This window comes from Herpailurus yagouaroundi, unplaced genomic scaffold, assembly GCF_014898765.1.
Source record: "Herpailurus yagouaroundi ecotype Mexico unplaced genomic scaffold, PumYag 206, whole genome shotgun sequence".
Classification (NCBI taxonomy): domain Eukaryota; kingdom Metazoa; phylum Chordata; class Mammalia; order Carnivora; family Felidae; genus Herpailurus; species Herpailurus yagouaroundi.
Window position 1 is genome coordinate 1,140,005 of NW_024412437.1, and position 19,400 is coordinate 1,159,404.

Consider the following 19,400-nt stretch of genomic DNA (forward strand, 5'->3'; position numbering starts at 1 on the left):
TATTAGGCAGCAATAGCTAAGCAATATACCATTCAATCATTGATTCATTCAGATGCTCACTGAGCTGCTCCTGCATGCCAGACACAGTGCAAGGACTGGGCATATAGAAAGAACTAGGGCAGAGAAGGTTGCTTTATAGTCATCTCTTCCGTTGCCCTTAGGACTTTCCAGACCCACACAAAATTATTTTTGTTGTCCTTTTTTTTTTCTTTTCATTTTTTATCTTTGGCAAAATAAGGACTCTAGTGCCAAAAATATGGGAGCCATTAAAGATACATAGCAAATACAGGGAAAAGGAGAGCTACAGAATCAGAGTGCACCCTGAACAATGGCTAGCTGAAACCTTTGTCAAATCCAGTTAGTTCACAAACGTTTGTTTAATAAACGCAGATTTGTACAGGGATTCCTGGGAGCCTTCTTGGGTTGCATGTTCAGTTGTTGAGTTTAGACTTTGAGAAGGTTATTTCTACTTCAGTTTGGCATCATTGTTGATTACTCCTATTGTCCCTGCTAAGTTCCCAAATCTGTAGTTCAGCCAGGAGGCCTTCACTGTCTTCCTGAGATTGGCTGTGGTGGGCAGGCGACTTGAACTTGCCTAGACCTGAATTTTTATACTGGAACTTCTTTTCTTAGCAGGGATGGCACCTCTCCCTTCAGTTCAACATGTGCCTGTAGTCAAGCCTCTTAGATATACAAAGAAATGTGTTATGTTCCCTGTACCCTGGGAGCCATACAGTCTTATTGGGAAATGAAAACTACATTAAAAAAAAGAAACTGAGGTAGGATGCAACTATGCCTAAATATATGATACAGATAGTGAGTGCCACGAAAGTGTAAGGTGAGCTTGAGCCGAAGGAGTTACAGAGTCATTTGTGGAGGGGGTAGCACTTAACTAGGCTGTGAAGGAATGTGTGAATGTTTAGCTAGGCGGACAGGAGGAAGGGTGGCACTCTGAGTCAGGCAACTGAAAGGCTAAAGGCTTAGGGCAAAGAACGAACCTGGCTTATTTCAGGAAATAGAGTGGGCATTGTTTGGGCCGGAGAGAGCAGTCCTGCTGAGGACAGTGTGAGATGGCTAGGTAAACTGAGTGAGCTTAAATCCCAGAGGACTTTGAATGACAGCTGAGGATTTAGACTTTCTTGTATAGATCAGGGGTGTCACTGATTACTTTTTGAACAAGGAAGGGACATGGTGAAAGTGGTGGTTAAGATGACTGAAACCGTAGAGGGATGTAGACTGTGTTGGCAGCGGGAGCTCAGAAGTGCAGAGGCCGCTTTACGAATCCAGGAGTAAGGGGAAAGGGTCTCAGCGAGAGTGATGACAGAGAGAATGGGAAGTGGGGTTCTGTCCCAGAGGCCTTTGAAGGGAGGATTGGAGGGGAGAGGAAGGAAAGAATCAAGTGGAACTCAGAGGTTTGTCTTCAGCCAAGAGGGCAGTGGTACCAATGTTAGAAATGGCATTGATGAGAAAGGAGACTAGTTTAGGAGGCTGGTTGGTGCAAACATACATGTAGTGAGGTTGAGTTTGAGATCATAGTAAAAAAAAAAAAAATTCAGATTGTATGCATGTGGGTATGTGTGTTTTTGCAGGTCCACAATCCTTTATCTGCATTTCTGAAATCCGAAGGGTACTGGAAACTGAAAGACTTTTTTTTTTTTTTTTTTTTTTTTTTTGGTAAATTTGTGGCAGACTCATTTGGCAGCAAAACCTGGTTTGAGTGGACGTAGGGCTGTTTATAGTCTTTCTTTATTCCACTTATTGTGAGTATTCACACTTTTCACTACAAAAACTAGCTTGTACTGTGTTAACAGAAAAACCCTAAGTCTTAGGTGACTTAACACAATACGCCCAGTGTGGGAAAGGGAAGGACAGTGTTCCCCACAGTCAGAACCCTGATCGAGGGTGGCCCCACTGACCTGGAACATGTGGCCACCAAAGAAGAGAGTGTAGAACTCAGTTATGTTCCCAGCTCTTGGTCAGAACTAGTGATAAAGTCCCAAACTAACTTCAAGAGAGGCTAAGCAGGACAGAGGTGCGTGGGGGAATACCTGTTCATGTTCTGCCTGTGCCGTGGAAGCGCTGCCCCAGAGACCCTCCCTGGGGGGAGGCGTCACATAATATATATGACAGGTACCATACTTCTTCTCTAAGCTAAAAAACGCATTCTGAAACCCTTTTCGCCCCAAGAATTTTGGCTAAAGGCTAATGGGACCTGTGTTTTCATTTATTGAGCACTTACTATGTGCCAGGTACCATTCTCATGTCTTTACCTAATTATTTCATTTAATTCTTCTGATAACTCCATGAGATAAATATCGTTACTATTCGCACTTGACAGATGAGGAAACTGAGTTACAGATAGGTTAGTCAAATTCAAGGTCATAGAGCTAGGAGGTTGTAGAGCCAGGGTTTGAAGCCAGATGGTTTGACTCTGCTGTCACATTTTTAAGAACAACATATCTGGCTCAAATACATGGCAGACAGAGGAAGTTTTGCTTGAGAGATTGGGGCTGGTCATAGAGATTTGGAAATTTTCTATTTACAAGTTGCCTATTTTTTTATTATTAAAAATTTTTAAGTTTATTTATTTATTTTGAGAGAGGGTGGGGGAGGGAGGGAGCATGTGTGTGCCAGCATGAGCAGGAGAGGGGCAGAGAGACAGGAGACAGAATCCCAAGCAGGCTCCACATTGTTGGCACAGAGCTTGAAGCAGGGCTTGATCTCATCAAATCATGAGATCATGACCTAAGCCTCGCAAGATCAAGAGTTGGACACTTAACCAACTGAGCCACCCAGGTGCCCCTCAAGTTGCCCATTTTTTATTCTTACTGAAGAGAGGATGTGAGGAAAGCAGGAGAAATCCAGAGGCCAAAAGTCCAAACATCAACATGTGGGGGGAGGGGTGGGAGAAGGCATGAGGAAGAGGAACCAGCAAAGAAGCAGAAGTGGTTAGAGTGGTGGCAGGTTCCCTGGGCTGGGATAGAGTCACAGAAGGCAGGGGAGGAGAGAACCTCATGAAAGAGAACTTGGCCACCAGTATGAAATGTCTCAGAGAAGCAAGGAGAATGGTTGGCAGGAGGAATTGAATATATTTATCTTTATCTGAACTTTTCTTATCCATGGCTTATTCTGGTCAGCCTGACAGGGGGAACTTGGATTTAGGAACTTGGCAGATGTGGACACACCATGTGGTACATGCCAGCATCCTGCCCTAGAAAGGCTGTCACCACATCAAAGAAGGGATTCAGAGCCCTAAGCATCTTTGTTTACACTGCTTACTAATCACAGGCTTGGTTGGTCTTGAGTAGGAGTGATTTGTGGTTTAAGGCAAAAGTTTAAATTCCCTTTCTAACTGAATTCACACGAAATAGTGCTTGGATTATGGTCGTCATTAAATAAATTCATTCCTTCAGTCCCACAAAGGGACAGAGGGGATTCCTTTGTAAGTACATCGAAGTATAATGTCCCAGTTTATGAATAAGAGCTATTGCTATATGTTTTTTATTGCTATAAAAAATGAGATGAAAAGCAACAAAAGAATACAATTTTGTTTTAAATCAACAGAGAGAAATAAATCCTAAGGGGCTTTAGTTAATACATCAATATTGGTTAATTAATTGTAATAAAAACAAATGTACTATAGTAATGTATGATGTTAATAATAAATGAAACTGTTTGGTGGGAGGAAAGGTATGTGGGATCTGTTTGCTCAATTTTTCTGAAACTCTAAAGCTGTTCTAGAAACAGAATCTGTTAATAGAAAATACTAACAGTGCAAGCTACACCACGGTGTGCTGGACTGTGAGCAGCAGCAGGTGAAAGGCTCTGGTAGCCCCCCTGCGGGGGCAGACAGGTTTTCAGACTTCGGTGAGCACTCGGGTACTCCCAAGCCAGCTGTGGGACCAGAGAGTGTAGGCAGCTGGAGGTGGCACGTCCGTGTGCAGCGGCACGTCGGGGCACTATGCTGTGGAGGGCCCTTGCCAAGCTAACTGCTCAGCATTCCAGGGAAGGAGAAAAAGAGGACAGACAACTGCTGTCACCTGTGTAAACCTCAAATCCACACAGTAACTTTCTCTGCAGCACTGCCCCACCTTTCTGCTTGCACATGCCTGCACGTGCGCGCGTGCGCACGCACACACACACACACACACACACACACACACACACACGCTCACACTCACCTGGAGTGCAGACCAGATGGGGCACGGTGCTTTTCCATTCTACTTCCTCCATCCCCATCTACTCACAACCTCAGCCAAAGCATCCCCTACTGGCTCCCCAGGCCCCATAGCTTGCTGCATGATTGGCACCTCAGTGTCCTGGTTCTGACTTCATTATTACTCCCATCTCCTCCATGAGTTCCAAGAAGTAAGGTCCCATTGAAGCTCTGCATCTGTGAGTAAAATAAACCTCCTTTTTTATTTTTATTTTTTAATGTTTATTTATGTTTGAGAAAGAGAGAGAGACAGAGCGATAGCAGGGGAGGAGCAGAGAGAGAGAGAGAAACAGAATCCGAAGCAGGCTCCAGGCTCTGGGCTGTAGGCACAGAGCCCGATGCGGGGCTCGAACTCATGAACCGTGAGATCATGACCTGAGCCGAAGCCGGATGCTTAACCAACTGAGCCACCCAGGCGCCCCAAAATAAACCTCCTTTGCCTGTGTGACACTTAAGTTGTGGCAAAGCATGATGGTTAAGAGCTGGGCTTCCAGGGTTTGAATCCTGGCTCTTTCTTTAAAGCATGGTGACCTTGAAGGAACTTATTTAACTTTATTGTCACTCAGTTTCTCCTGTAAAATAGGGACAATAATAGTATTTGTTGTGAGGATTTGCTTAATTGATACATGTAACAGGCTTAGAACAAGGCTTAATACATAGTAAATGTTCAGGAAATGTTAGCTATTGTCATATGCTATTAATGGATGAAGTGGTCTACATGTTACATTAAAGAGTGAGAGGGCAAGATCAGAGCTGTGTTTTGAAGAGTTGTCACATTGCAGGTCAGCAGAGCGGGAGCTTTGCCATCCACTGTTTAGTATATGAACTTTTCAGGGACATGAAGCTCTTTGAGCCCCAATTCCACCTTGTCTTTAAAATAATGGGATAGAGGATGGCATTATTATATTTTGATTCAGTGATTCTCAAGCTGTGGTCTAGGGATCCCTGGGAAGTTCCCAAGAACTTTTCAGGGGGTCCGTGAGGTCAAAACTATTTTCATATTAATACTAAAATGTTACTTGCCCTTTTTACCCTCATTCTCTTAAGAATGTACAGTAGAGTTTTCCAGCGGCTGCGTGATACGTATTATCACAACAGATTAAAAGCAGAAGTTGACATGAGAATCCAGCTGTCTCCTATTAAGCCATGCATTAAGGAGATTTGTATTCTGTCACTAAACTCTAAAAATATAATTCTTTTTTATAACAGTGTGTTTATGTTAGCATGTAATATTTTTTAAATTGTTTTAAAATGAACAAAATAAATATAAATTTTGTTTTAATTTCTAATGTGGCAAATATCAGTGGATACAATCTATGCAAACAAAAGCTCTTTGAGGTCCTCAGCCTTTTTTTCTTTTAATTTTTTTAATGTTTTATTTTATTTTTTGAAAGAGAGAGACAGAGTGCAAGCGGCGTTTGGGGGGGGAGGGTGGGCAGAGAGAAGGGAGACACTGAATCCGAAGCAGGCTCCAGGCTCTGTCTGAGCTGTCAGCACAGAACCAGAGGTGGGGCTTGAACCCACGGATACAAGATCGTGACCTGAGCCAAAGTCAGATATTCATCCGACTGAACCACCTCAGCCTTAAAAAAAAAAAAAAAAAAAAAAAAAAAGTTTATTTTTGAGGACAAGAAAAAGACATGAGTTGGGGGAGGGGCAGAGAGCAGGGGAGAGAGAATCCCAAGCAGGCTCCACACTGTCAGTGCAGAGTCTGACGCAGGGCTCAGTCTCAAAGTGCAAGATGATGACCTGAACCGAAACCAGGAGTCAGAGGCTTAACCAACTGAGCCACCCAGGTGCCCTATCCTCAGTCATTTTTAGGATGTAAATTAGAACCACTCGTCCAGTTCAGTGGACTATAAGAGAATTCTAGCTTTCTCATCTCTTGGAAAAAAGAAGTTCTTTATGTACCCACCCCACCTTTCGCATTCTTTCCTGTTTCTGTCGACTTCTCTGTCTGCTCTGTGTTTCTCATCTAAAGATACTCTGAAACTTTCTTCTTTCTTCCAAGCCACAGCCTATTAATTTCTCTTTCTCAGTATACTTTTCACTCACTGTCCACTCTTCCTTTCCTCCATCTCTGTTATTTGTTGGTATCCTGACAGGCTTAGTTTTATTTTTTCACTATACGTGTTCTTTTCTTCTGTAATATCTCTTCCCTTTTCCTGCCATTTTAAACTCACTTGCTCTTTACAGTATTTCTTCCTCCTTGATTTGTTTCTTAACATTCTAATGCTTCTACTTCCTCCTATTTCTGACGTTTACACTCAATTCTGTTCTCGCTCAATCCATTTAATAAATATTAGGCACAAATATTAGATACCATTTCCTTTGCTTGTCACTGGTAGTACAGAAACAAGATAGGTCCATAGGGTACCCATAGGCTACCCATGATAATCAGCTAAGACAAATCTGGAGACACTTCTAAGGTAACTTGTCCAGGGTCCTGCTTTATGCCACCAGGGGTAGTCTTGAAAGGGTCATGGAAATCCATTGTAACAGCAGCAACCGCATGTCTACTATGTATGAGGTATCTTGTGTATATTATGTTGTTTAGTTCTCGTAGGTCTTCAAATCAGCTATGTTTAGCCTCACTGTACACATGGAAAACTAAGATTCATAGAGCATAAGTAACTTGCTTGTGGACTTACAGCTAGGAAGTATCTATCCCAAGATTTCTCTTTCTCTTCAGTCATATCAGCCAAGAAGGAAAGGTGTCCTGGCCAGGAGGTGATATGGTAGGAGAAACTCCAGAGCCAGTTGTAGAAATAGAGTGTAGGAACTTAGAAATGACATGTCAGCATAGCAGCTGAGCTGGGCAGCCACTTAGAGATCTTGTCCTAAGAGCTTTGTTGCCCCTGAAGTTAGAACTCAAAGGCTACAAGTCACTGGAAAGGAATGCGTATGAGGTAGAGACGCTGTAACGGGAGCCATCAGGGATGTTTGCCTAAGGGTGCTAAAGGACTATCTGAAGCTTACCTGGGAATGGCAGGATAACACATGCCAGAGAACCCGCTAACCTGTCTATCATTCCTTTGACAGAGTGACGTCAGAATCAAGTTTGAGCACAACGGGGAAAGGCGGTAAGTCTGCCTTCTGATCAGTGGTTGTGTTCACGTGTGCTGCGGTTCTCAGAAAGCATCAAGCTTATGGAAGCTGTTTCCCTGGAGTGATCCCTGTGGGCTCCCTGGCTAGATGATGGGGTTGATTTGGCATAAAAGGGCAATTTTTACTTTTGGCTTGGCTTACCAATTAAACTTTATTTTTGGTCTTAGGAATGGAAGCCATTTCAACTGCTTTTACTGTTTTTACTCTTCTGCTATTATTCTGCTCCTGTGGGGTCCACCATTTTGCTAGGGGAGGAAGTCAGGACTCCAGCCCTACTCAGTTATGACTTCCAGATACACTGACACTGTGCCACCTGATAGCATCAGAAGGAGATCAGGAGGCATCTGGGTGGCTCAGTCGGTTGAGTGTCCGACTCTTGATTTCCACTCAGGTCATGATCCCAGGGTTATGGGATTGAGCCCCATGTCAGGCTCCATGCTAAGTGTGGAGCCTGTTTAAGATTCTCTCTCTCTCTCTCTCTCTCTCCCTCTGCCCCTCTCCTCTCTCTGTCCTCCCTCTGCCCTCTCCTCTTCTCTCTCTCTCTTCCCTCTGCCCCTCTCTTCTTATCTCTCTCTCTCTCTCAAAAAATAAAAATAAAAAATTAGTTAAAAGAGGATCAAGATTATCCTGTGATGTGGTGCTATTTCCAGTCCAGTAGAGTGGCCCTGGCCCCTGGCTTTGTCCACATCAGGGCCAGGTTAGTGACTTGGAAGTTTCTTTGTAATGTGTCAGGGTCATGGGAAGCTGCATCAAGTCTGTCAGTTGTGAAAGATCATTTGAGGACATAGAAAGAGGGAGTTTTTCAGTCTATATTCAGTATCTTACCTTGTTAGGGAAGTGAAAGTAATGTTATGAAACCCTTTTGTCCTTTCCTCCATTGTTAGTATTTAGTTTTTTGTAGGAAACCAAGATAGAAGTTTTCAGTGGAGAAAAATAGGACTCCACTTAATTTCTAAAGTTATTTAAGGAAAAACTTATTTTTTTTAAACTCAACACGGGGCTTGAACTCACAACCCCAACATCAAGAATCGCATGTTCTGACTGTGCCAGCCAGATGCTCCTTAAGGAAGAACTTTTTTTTTTTTTTAATTTTTTTTTTCAACGTTTATTTATTTTTGGGACAGAGAGAGACAGAGCATGAACGGCGGAGGAGCAGAGAGAGAGGGAGACACAGAATCGGAAACAGGCTCCAGGCTCTGAGCCATCAGCCCAGAGCCTGATGCGGGGCTCGAACTCACAGACCGCGAGATCGTGACCTGGCTGAAGTCGGACGCTCAACCGACTGCGCCACCCAGGCGCCCCAAGGAAGAACTTTTAAATAAACTTTATTTTGAGAGAGAGACAGAGCATCCCAAGCAGGCTCCACACTATCAATGCTGAGCCCAGTGTGGGGCTTGATCTCACAACCATGAGATCATGACATGAGCTGAAATCAAGAGTTGGATGCTAACAGATTGAGCCACCCAGACGCCGCTTAAGGAATAACTTTTGAAAAGCATACAGAACTCTGGTAGTGGGATAATTGGGACCCTGTGTGTGCACGCATGTGGCGCATATGTGCCTGAGTGTGCTTTTCAATATGTTTCCTGCTATTCCAGTCTCTCTCATTGATACCCCACTTTTGCCTTTGCTTTGAGCATTTGGAAATGTGAAGAGCAAACCCATGAGAATAAGCTCTTCCTCTTAGATTAGTTCCACCAGAGGACATTAGTGCCTCCAAACATTGTTAGCACAAGTCCAGATATGTGGCTGCTGTTCTCCCTTAAAAAGATATGTTAACAAGCCTGCAAGGTTGTCAGAGGTTGCCTGGTGGAAACACTGTGGTCTGCAGAGCCAGAGCCCTGCTACTGCGGTGTGTGTTCTAGGGCTGTTTCAGGCCTGGAGGGAGGAAAGTCTTCTGATTTCTGTCCCCAGCGGCTCATCCTGTGTCCTGCCAGTAGCAGAGAAGTTGAATTGTCACTTGATTGTTGCTGCTTTTCACACTTCTGACTTGACTGGGTTTTGGAAGGATTGCCAAACTCAGACTGGCAGAGAGTTTTCAGAAGTAGATACAAAATCAAAAGCTCAATTGTGTTGGAGCCTAATTATGTGGTTACGCTCTCCTGAATTCCTGTTCCCAAAGTGGTATGTAGTTACAGTGAGCAGACTTACACTGAGAAAGTGTATGTGTTTAGTTTCAGAGAAGCTGCCAGATCGAAACCACAAATATTTAAGGTGGTCAGGTAGGAATGGCCTTTCAAAGCCTGAACAGCAGAGTGTTGGTATCAAGATTTCGAAAACTGTGCATTCTCTTTTCATGGAGCTGTTTTCAGGAGCCATTGCATTTCACTGTTTGTGTACTACATGTGGAATTGAGGACTTTTAAGTTGGTGCGGGGAAGCCAAGTTGCAGCTGCACTATGCCAGACAGCTCTGGTTTCATGTGTTTTATGTCTTAGGATTTTATAGAGAATATGATTGTGGGCTTTCTTTACTTTTTTGCAGGGAATGTGGATAGTATATATCTAAATGTTGTAGGCCCTTAGAGAATTAGAATGTACAGAAAAGAGGGAAGAAATAGTCTTTTTCCATTCACCTATGCTAAGTATCCATTCTGTTTCCCTTTGCTTTGGAAGGGTAGGGATCCGGCTCCTAACGCTTTTACCTTTTAGCCCCAGGAGGGCAGAAGAGGACTGTAGATTCAAACTCCTTCCCTTGGAAAGCTTCCCTGTCTGGACACTGGTGAGAGTGGTTGTCACAGGTGTTAGTCCCCTCTTTGAAGCATTGGCTAAAAATGCCTACCACTCAGGGTGATGGCGGCAGCTTCGATCTTACCAACGCTGATAGTCCTGGTTTCTGATCTTGACTTTGGGGCTGCTTTTGAGGTTTTGAATGGCTTGTTGCCAGGCAAAATGCAGGAGAATTTATCTGAGCCTGATCCTTTTCTAATGGTGTGCTAGGGACATACGAATGGTCTCCTGGTATTTTTTTCAGGAAGACTGGCCCCTGTTGCTGAGATGCTGACGAAGGAGGTATGATTTGCTATTAGGAATTAATGGAAAGCCATTCTCTCAAAAGTCTCCAGAAAATGTCCATATCTAGATAACCCATATCTAGATAGCATTACACAGTATCATTCCTTGGCACAGTTGGTTTGAGGGAAAAAAAATACAAGGATTACAGTATGAATGGATTCCCAGGTGGGATATGAACTAATATATTCAATATAATTTCCAAAAATGAAAGGTGGTGATGGATAAAGGAAAAGTTATGGAGAAATTATCTTCCTGGGATGTTAGGCTTTGTGTGAAGGATAGACTGGTTGATAGAAGTATGCTATTAAGGTTGTCCAAAAGAACTTTCTTTGTTGTCCAGTATAGTAACCACTGGTCACATTGCCTTGTGGCTAGTGAGACTGAGGAACCAGTATAAAGTTTAATTTTAATCAATTTGAATTTAACCAGCTGCATGTGGCTAGTGGCTACCACATTGAATAGTACAGTTCTAGGATGATGGAAGCTTTTATGCTGCCTACTTATTTGTGCCAGCCTGGCACAGAAGAACATTAAAGAAATTATCTGGTCAGATTCCATTAAAATCCAGTAGCTTAGATCCCTCTGTCCTGTGGTTTATTGCTTCTTACTCTGGTTATACCACTTCCCACTCTGGAGGAGCAGAGAAGATGTAAAAAAACCACACACTTCTCAGCATGAGGAGGGCAAGAACTGTAGAGGCTCCATGGCTGAATACTGCTACTCTATCAAGCACTAGTCATATTTCGTCCAGTCTAGGCTACTAAGAGATGAAGGTGGTTTTGATATATATTTTCCCCCATCACATTAAACATAAATTCATGTGTTTATTAGTCATTCATAACTCTTTGAATTGTCATAATATCCTTGTCTATGTTTCTGTTGGGTTGTTTGTCTTACTGATTTTGCATGGATTATTTTTCCACGTTTGATATTTCTTAACTTTGTTGAGGGCTGATCATTTTGCTATCAGAAGTTTACATTTTTGTTGTTAAATCTGCCTTCTTCCTCCTTGTCTTCTGTATTTTATATAATGCTTAGGAAGACCTTCTCCACTCCAATATTTTTTAATCCTATGCATTCCTCTGTGTGTGTGTGTGTGTGTGTGTGTGTGTGTATACACACACACACACACACACGTAGAGAGAGGGAGAGAGAGAATATATGAGTTACTTTCTGATATTCTCTTGTTTTCACTTATCTCATTGTTTATTTTTATCTTAAGTATTTAAGTTGTAATGTATTGGGTTGGACCCATATGGCCGCTTTTGTACATCAAAAATTGTTGACTACCAGCAGCATACAAAGGTAGAGAGAATGTTATACTGAACCCTTCTGAACCTGTAACCCAGATTTGATATTACCAATATTTTGTCAATTTTTTGTATATTTCATTCTTCTGTTTCATTCATTTTGTATGTTTAATCTGTCCCCAGTTTTAAATTTTGCTGTGATGTTTAATTGACAGATTCTTTTAACACATCTTTGAACAAGTTCTTACTCTACTCTGTATTTATAGACATTGTGTTTTGGGGGCACCTGGGTGGCTCTGTTGGTTAAGCGTCCGACTTCGGCTCAGGTCATGATCTCACGGTTCGTGAGTTCGAGCCTTGCATCGGGCTCTGTGCTGACAGCTTGGAGCCTGGAGCCTGCTTCAGATTCTGTGACTCCCTCTCTCTCTGCCCCTGCCCTGCTTGCACTCTGTTTCTCTCTCAAAAATAAATAAAACGTTTTTTAAAAAGTTGTTTTTTGAACTGACCTAATGAGTTTCTCTAGAAAAGTGTCAATATCAACACTACTTATATGATCATATGTGTCACTTGTTAAAAAAAACTTAGGCATGTAACCAACTCAAGGGGAATTCTTTTGACTCTTAGGTAGGAAATCTCAATTCTGAAGATAATCAGCATTGAGATTCCTCTGGCATCAGCCTTGGATAAGACCTTTCAGGTCCTGGAGTTGAGTCATTTAGGAGTTAAGACCATGTTTTCAGGACCACTGCTCCAGTCTCCAGGTTTTCTTCCTAACAAGAGTGTTTAGAACCTAATGTTTAAATCCAGATGTCCTGCTTTTTTCTTTTTTTAAGTTTATTTATTTATTTTTGAGAGAGACAGAGAGCATAAGCAGAGGAGGGGCAGAGAGAGAGGGACAGAGGATCCTAAGCAGGCTCCATACTGACAGCAGAGAGCCTAATGCAGGGCTCGAACTCACGAACCGTGAGATCATGACCTGAGCCAAATTCGGATATGTAACTGACTGAGCCACCCAAGCGCCCCAGGTGCTTGGATACTGAACTGTCATTTATAGAAAGATCTGAGCTGAAATGGTAGAACAATTATTGGGACTGAGCAATGTTTGTGATGCTCAGGAGAAAGGTAAAAAAAATAAATAAAGTAGGTAAGAGAAGAAAAGAAAAAATAGAAAGTCAAACTGTATGAAGGAGAAAAAGAGAATCCTATGTTTAAAAGAACAGGAAGATATTCAGAAGTCCTAGCTTTCCAAATCTGACTTTTAAAATATACAATTAACGATGCTTCCTATTCCTTTTCAGAATTATAGCATTCAGCCGGCCTGTTAGATATGAAGATGTGGAACACAAGGTGACAACAGTGTTTGGGCAGCCTCTTGATCTTCATTACATGAATAATGAGGTAAGAAAGTAGATGGATGGTATGGAGACAAGATGGGGTGACAGCTGACTACCTTTTTCTTTCTCCTTAACTGAGGATATTTTAGTTTGTTCCTCTAATATCATCTGCAGGTTTTCCTTTTCTGGAGCCTCTTTCCTTAATTTCAATAATTCTGGGATTTCTGGTTTTTGCTACATGGGGGATTCCATAGCTACTTCCATTCTGCCTGCTCAGTCAGTGGTGGTAGCTCTAATACTCCATGGTGGGAACAGGTATGGTACTGGGGCCAGGATGTATATTGTCTCTGTTATGTTTTGTAGCTTATCTTTTTCTTTCCAGCACAACCTTAACAAGAAGCAGAGGTTTAGGAGGGGCTGGAGAGGTGTGGAAAACTGGTGGGTAGTTCCTCTATTGACAATCATAAATACTGGACTCTTCTCTCAAAGTTTAACTCCCAAGTGTAGTTTATTTCCAAAGTTAGCACCTACTCAAGTGATTTCTTTAACTCTTCTTCCTCCTGTCCCCTGCCCTTCCTTCCAGTTCTTATTTTTTCATACTTTGAATGTCACCCAGGAAGGGATTCTTCTGAGTGTCAGTTACTTGGCTGCTTTTCCAAGAAAGGTACCAGAGGCTACAGTCTGCTTGGGCTGATGCTTTGCATTAGTCTGAGAGGCAGTGTGTTGGTGCCTAGTAAAAAGTGTGCATCTTGAGGGAATTGAATTGGGGGACAAGACAAGAAAGCTGGGCAACATCCTGGCTCTTTGGGAATTGGGTCCTTATTGTGTAGTTTTGTTTTATTGGTTAAAGAGTTAAGAATCTCCTCCATAAAGCAACCCAAGTGTCCATCCATCCATCAATAGATGAATGGATGAAGAAGATATGGTATATATAGAGAGAGTGAAATATTACTCAGCCATAAAAAAGATGAGATCTTACCATTTGCAACAACATGGAGGGACCTAGAGGGTGTTATGCTAAGTGAAATAAGTGAGACAGAGAAAGACAAATACCATATGATTTCACTTATAGATAGAATCTAAAACAAAACAAATGAATAAATAAATGAAAAACAGAAACAGACCCATAAATACAGGGAACAAACTGATGGTTATCAGAGGGGAGAGGTAGGCAAAATGTGTAAAGGGGGTGAGAGATACAAGCTTCCAGTTATGGAATGAGAAGTCATGGGGATAAAAGGTACAGCAGAGGGGATATAATGGTATTGCAGTAGCGTTATATGGCAACAGATGGTAGCTACATTTGTGGTGAGCACAGTATAACATACAGACTTGTTAAATCAGTGTGTTGTACACCTGAAACTAACGTGACATTATGTGTCAACTATACTTTAAAAAATAAAAGCAAAAAACCTTCAGCTGGAGAAAAAAGGAATTTCTTCCATAATTTGGGGCTGACATCTATAGGGGCTGAGATTTGTTGGCTAAAACCCCCCAATCCCCTTTTATACAAAATATACAACTACAATTGGATATGTTGCCCAATAGCTAACAAAAATAAGACTGTCTGATCTCTTGTTTTTTTGTGACAAATTTTAGAAATACAGCAGATTTGGAAAAGAAACCACTAGCTGTATAGTTAATAAGTAATGCAGATGAACTTTTAAAAATTGCAGCTCAAGCTTCAGTCACTGCATAGAAAGCAAGGCTGGAGTCTGCCAGCTAATCAGCATTAAAGAAGGTATTCTTTAGTGAGGAAAGACTTTTCTGAATGATTTAGTGCTCATTTCTCTTTCCATTAAGAATTCCACATGTCCCAAAATCCATTTTCAAATTCTTTGGGCAATAAAGTGTCTTCCCAGAATGTTAGTCGTTCCTTTATTTAAATATTTATGCAGATGTTAATTCTAAAGCCAAACATAATTAGTAGTTAGTAATTATTTTAGATGATGCATGTCTTTCCATGCTCTGCTAATGTGAATGACCAAGAATTGACTAGTTTACATTTTATTAATTTAAAAATCCCTCAACCTTTTTCTTTTCTTTGCCCTCTAAACCTTGCCACGTCAGGATTTGAGAACCACATGTGAGAAATCGGTTGGTATTTTATTTTATGTTTACTTATGTTTTTAATAGCTTTATTGAGGTACAATTTACCCACCATAACATTTACCCTTTTAAGCTGTACAATTCAGTGGTTTTTAATATATGTACAGAGTTGTATAACCAACACTACTATCTACTCCAGATACCCCAAAGAAAAGGCCTGTATCCATTAGCAGTCACTTCCTATCCCCTCCTCTCCCTAGCACCTGGCAGGCAAACACAAACCTACTTTCTGTCTCTTTGGATTTGCCTGTTCTGAACATTTCATATACATGGAATCATATAACATGTGGCCTTTTGTGTTTGGCTTTTTGCACTTAGCATAATGTTTTCAAGATAATAATATTCCATTGAATGGATAAACCACATTTTGTGTATCCATCTGGATACTGGAATTGTTTTCACTTTTTTGACCATGATGAGTAATGCTGCCATAAACATCTGTGTACGCATTTTCATATGCACGTATTTTTTTCAGTTCTCTGGAGTATATACCAAGGAGTAGAACTGTTGTCTTACGGTAACTCTATGTTATTGTTTTGAGAAACTGTCCATCCTTCCCATATCCACTGTACCATTTTACATTCCTACCAGCAGCATAGGAAAGTTATAATTTCCCTATGTCCTCATCAAGACTTGTTACTTTTTGGGTTTTTGCATATCTGTTTTTTAAATTATAGCCATCCTAGTAGGTACGAAGTGGTATCTCATTGTGGTTTTAATTTGCATTTCCCTAATGACTAATGACATGGAGTGTCTTTTTGGTGCTTATTGGCCATTTGTCTGTCTTCTTTGGGTGATGTCTATTCAAATCTTTTGTCCATTGGAAGAATTGGATTCTTTGTCCTCTTACTGTTGAGTTGTAAGAGTTCTATATATATTCTGGATACTAGACCCATATCATACTTTTGCACAATTGTAGTTTGTTTGTTTAAGTTAAAGCCTACTCCAGTTATTTCTTTATCTCTCTCCACCTTCCACAACAGTTCTTGTTTATTCATACTTTGAATGTTACAGGAAGGAATTCTTTTACGATGTGATAAGATTTGCAAAATTTTCTCCCATTCCATGAGTTGTCTTGAAATTTTATTTTATTTTATTATTTATTTATTTATTTTAAGCAATCTCTGCTCCCCACATGGGGCTCAAACTCACAACCCCAAGATCATGAGTTGCATGATCTTTTGACTGAGCCAGCCAGGTGCCCCTTGAAATTTTATTTTAAATACTGTTCTTGCTCTTTGTTTTCTCCTGGCCTAGAATTTAGTGTTGCCATCTCCTTTTATTATAAAATGGGAACTGAAGAAATGAATTGGACTTTTGCTTGATTTTGTGTTTGCCACAAACGTGTAAGATCTGACATTTGCTGGGTCCTAGGCAAAGTGTACTTTTGCATTTTTTAATACTAAGTACTCATAGTGTCCTCTGCATTTAACAGCAAGTGAGACTTATCCATACCCTCAAGGGCGATCTCTTTAATACTTCAGGGGAATGAAAACAGAGGAGATTGTTTCTGAATTCTAGTCACTGGTTTTTATCTTTAAACGTTAAGATATTAAACTCTGTTATGTGGCCTAAATTCGTGTTCGTATTTGAGTAACAGTTTTCATCCTCTGCCTATCCCCCTCCTCCTCCTATGCCTTCTCTGCTTGTTGTGTTAATTGCAGCACAGGCTAAGGTGAGATATTTAATTAATTTGGGAAGAAATATGGGGCTTTAACTGTTTAGGATTTGATGCTTTGGAGAAAAGAGTATTTTTAGAGAGGAAGCTCTTCTCAGAAAGTATCTTGAAACAAACTACTGATGTGTTGCACAGCATGGATAAACTCAGAAACATTAAGCAAAAGAAGTAGATACAAAAGACTATGAACTGAATTGAACATGTATGAATTAATAGGATTCCATTTATGTGAAATATCCAAAAGAGGTAAATCTACAAAGACAGAATAGATTCATAGCTGCCTGGGGCTACAGGTGGGAAGAGGGAGTGACTGTAAATGGGCACAAGATCTTTTTGAAACAATGGAAATGTTTTAAAATTGAATTATGATGATGGTTGCACAACTTTGTAACTTTACTAAAAATTATTGAATTGTACACTAAGGAAAAGAAAAAATACCTAGATGGTTTGAATTAATTTTACGACCCCATACTATCCAATTAGATTGTTTTCATTCAGGTATTTTTTTTTAATTTAGCCTGTTTCTAAACTAAAGACATATTTTATATGATTCCCTTTTTCTGTGTCTGTGTCCCAGCTTTCCATCCTGCTGAAGAACCAAGATGATCTTGATAAAGCAATTGACATATTAGACAGAAGCTCAAGCATGAAAAGCCTTAGGATATTGCTGCTGTCCCAAGACAGAAACCATGTAAGTAGCCCCTTTGATGACCTGGCGGCTGGACAGAGGGCAAAACTTGCTGTTCTTTAAGAGTTCACCTGGTTTCCTTGACAGAATTTTGTATTCCTCAGCTGCTGCTAAAGCAAGCAAGCACATACGTGGAGCCCAGCACAGCCCACTGTGCCAGTGGCCAGATAGCAGTTTGCATGTGATTTCACTGTGAAGTCAAGTCACCTGTGTTAAAGTTGCAGCTAAAGGTTACTTGGCTTGTGGCATGGGAGGAAGGAAAACATTTATGATTAAAGAGAAAATTCTTTTTCTCTATATTTATGTTATTTCCATTTGATTTGGACCGTAACAAGAGAGATTTGATGAGGGTGAAGGTGCTTAGCGAAGGCTGCTAGGGATTTGAGACTATCCTGTAGACCTACTCTTACAACCCCTCAGCAACCGTGCCTGTCTCTTGGGATACATGTAGGAAACAAGCTTTTCCTTCTTTTCAATGGCAGAAAGGCCATGGAGTGGAGGGCCTCTTATAACTTACCAGCCACTACCTTACCAAATGGCAGGCGATCTGCAGAGGCCGTCAGAAGTGAAGGATTATCCCTTGTTAACTTCTGTAAAAGGTCCCTGGGGGCCTACATTTCACAAGAATGATTGCAATCTGTGTGTCTTCTAATCACTGATTCCTGTGCCAGTTTTCTTGAGATGCATGTTCCTAAAGGTTTCTTGGCACTCTTTCCCTTCCCTTTGCTCGAAGACAGCCAGCTGTGACATACCTTCATAAACACACCATACCAGGACGGAGTTTAGGTGGAATGGTGCTCATGCTGACCATTTATTTTTAAAAAGATGTATTGATATTGGGCTGTCCTACTGATTAGGGGGGAGCACAAGAGAATGCAGTTAGGAGGCCTTAGGAGGGGGAAGGGCAGAGAGAGAGGGAAAGAGAGAATCCCAAGCAGGCTCCACGCTCAGCAAAGAGCCCAACATGGGGCTCAGTCTCACAACTGAGATCATGACCTGAGTCAAAATCGAGAGTTGGACGCTTAGCCAAATGAGCCACCCAGGTGCCCCAAGAAGACATTTTCTAATATTACCGAAGTGTCCTTGTGATTGAGGATGGTCTTCTCTGTCTTTTTTCTGGCTTTGTGTTGGAAAGTATTCTGAAATGAAATATATCCTTTATTATTTTATTTTTCTGTTCAAGTTACTCACCTCCTCTTTATAGACTTTATTTCTTTCATAGGATCCTATCATAGGATCTAAATTTAGCCTAGCACCCAGGGCTTATCACTATCTACCCTTGCTTTCAACTCCCCAGTCTCATCTTTCCACATTCTTCAGCATACTCTCCCCTTTCTACAGTTCTTACTTTTTGCTCTTTCCCAGACCGTGGCTATTTTTAGTATCTGGCTTGATTTACCTGCTACAGTTTGGTCAGTGTTTTTGCCTGAGCCATCTTGATTACTTTCTGTTCTTTTAGTCATTGGATATAATTTGTATACTTGTTTATAAGTTGCTTACTAATTCCCCTCTAGTTGTTGCATATTTGTACATGTTATCCCAAAAGATTATTAAGGTCCTTGAGAACAGGAGCTGTGACTTAATGTTTTGGAACCCTTCCCCACCCATCCTCTTAAGAAAACACAGTGAATGCTTCTTGATTATTAGCAGAAGTCAAGCAGAAATCATATTCAGCAAATCTTCTATATGGAAGAAGCTAGAATCGGGGTTTGGTTTAATGATGTGATTGCTTGACTGGGAGCTAGCACACTTGATCATGATCCCTCCATTCCCATGATGAGAAGGTATAGACAACTCGATCCTTACATCTACTTTCCCATCCATTAAGGGGTGTACATGGCTGCAGAGACTGACACAACACTGAGCTGCCTGAAAGACGACCATCTGAGCTCTGATACCCAAGGCATTGCGTTGCATTAGATGTTGCATAAAATAAATGCCACATTGATGCCTCTCTTTCTTTCTTTCTTTCTTTCTTTCTTTCTTTCTTTCTTTCTTTCTTTC

General features: G+C 41.2%; 1 protein-coding gene across 4 annotated transcripts in view; it reads left to right on the plus strand.

Annotated features, from left to right (window-relative positions):
• MAP3K3 (mitogen-activated protein kinase kinase kinase 3) overlaps positions 1-19,400 on the plus strand; it is a 59,527-nt gene that overhangs the window by 13,690 nt on the left and 26,437 nt on the right. For 2 of the 4 annotated variants that reach the window (XM_040452057.1, XM_040452056.1), the window contains exons 3-6: positions 7,259-7,299; positions 12,886-12,985; positions 14,992-15,018; positions 17,286-17,399. In XM_040452057.1, the coding sequence (XP_040307991.1) occupies positions 7,259-7,299; positions 12,886-12,985; positions 14,992-15,018; positions 17,286-17,399 (282 nt within the window). Of the gene's footprint in view, positions 1-7,258; positions 7,300-12,885; positions 12,986-13,037; positions 13,586-14,991; positions 15,019-17,285; positions 17,400-19,400 lie in introns of those variants that run through there. The other 2 variants (XM_040452058.1, XM_040452055.1) reach the window with 2 other exon arrangements.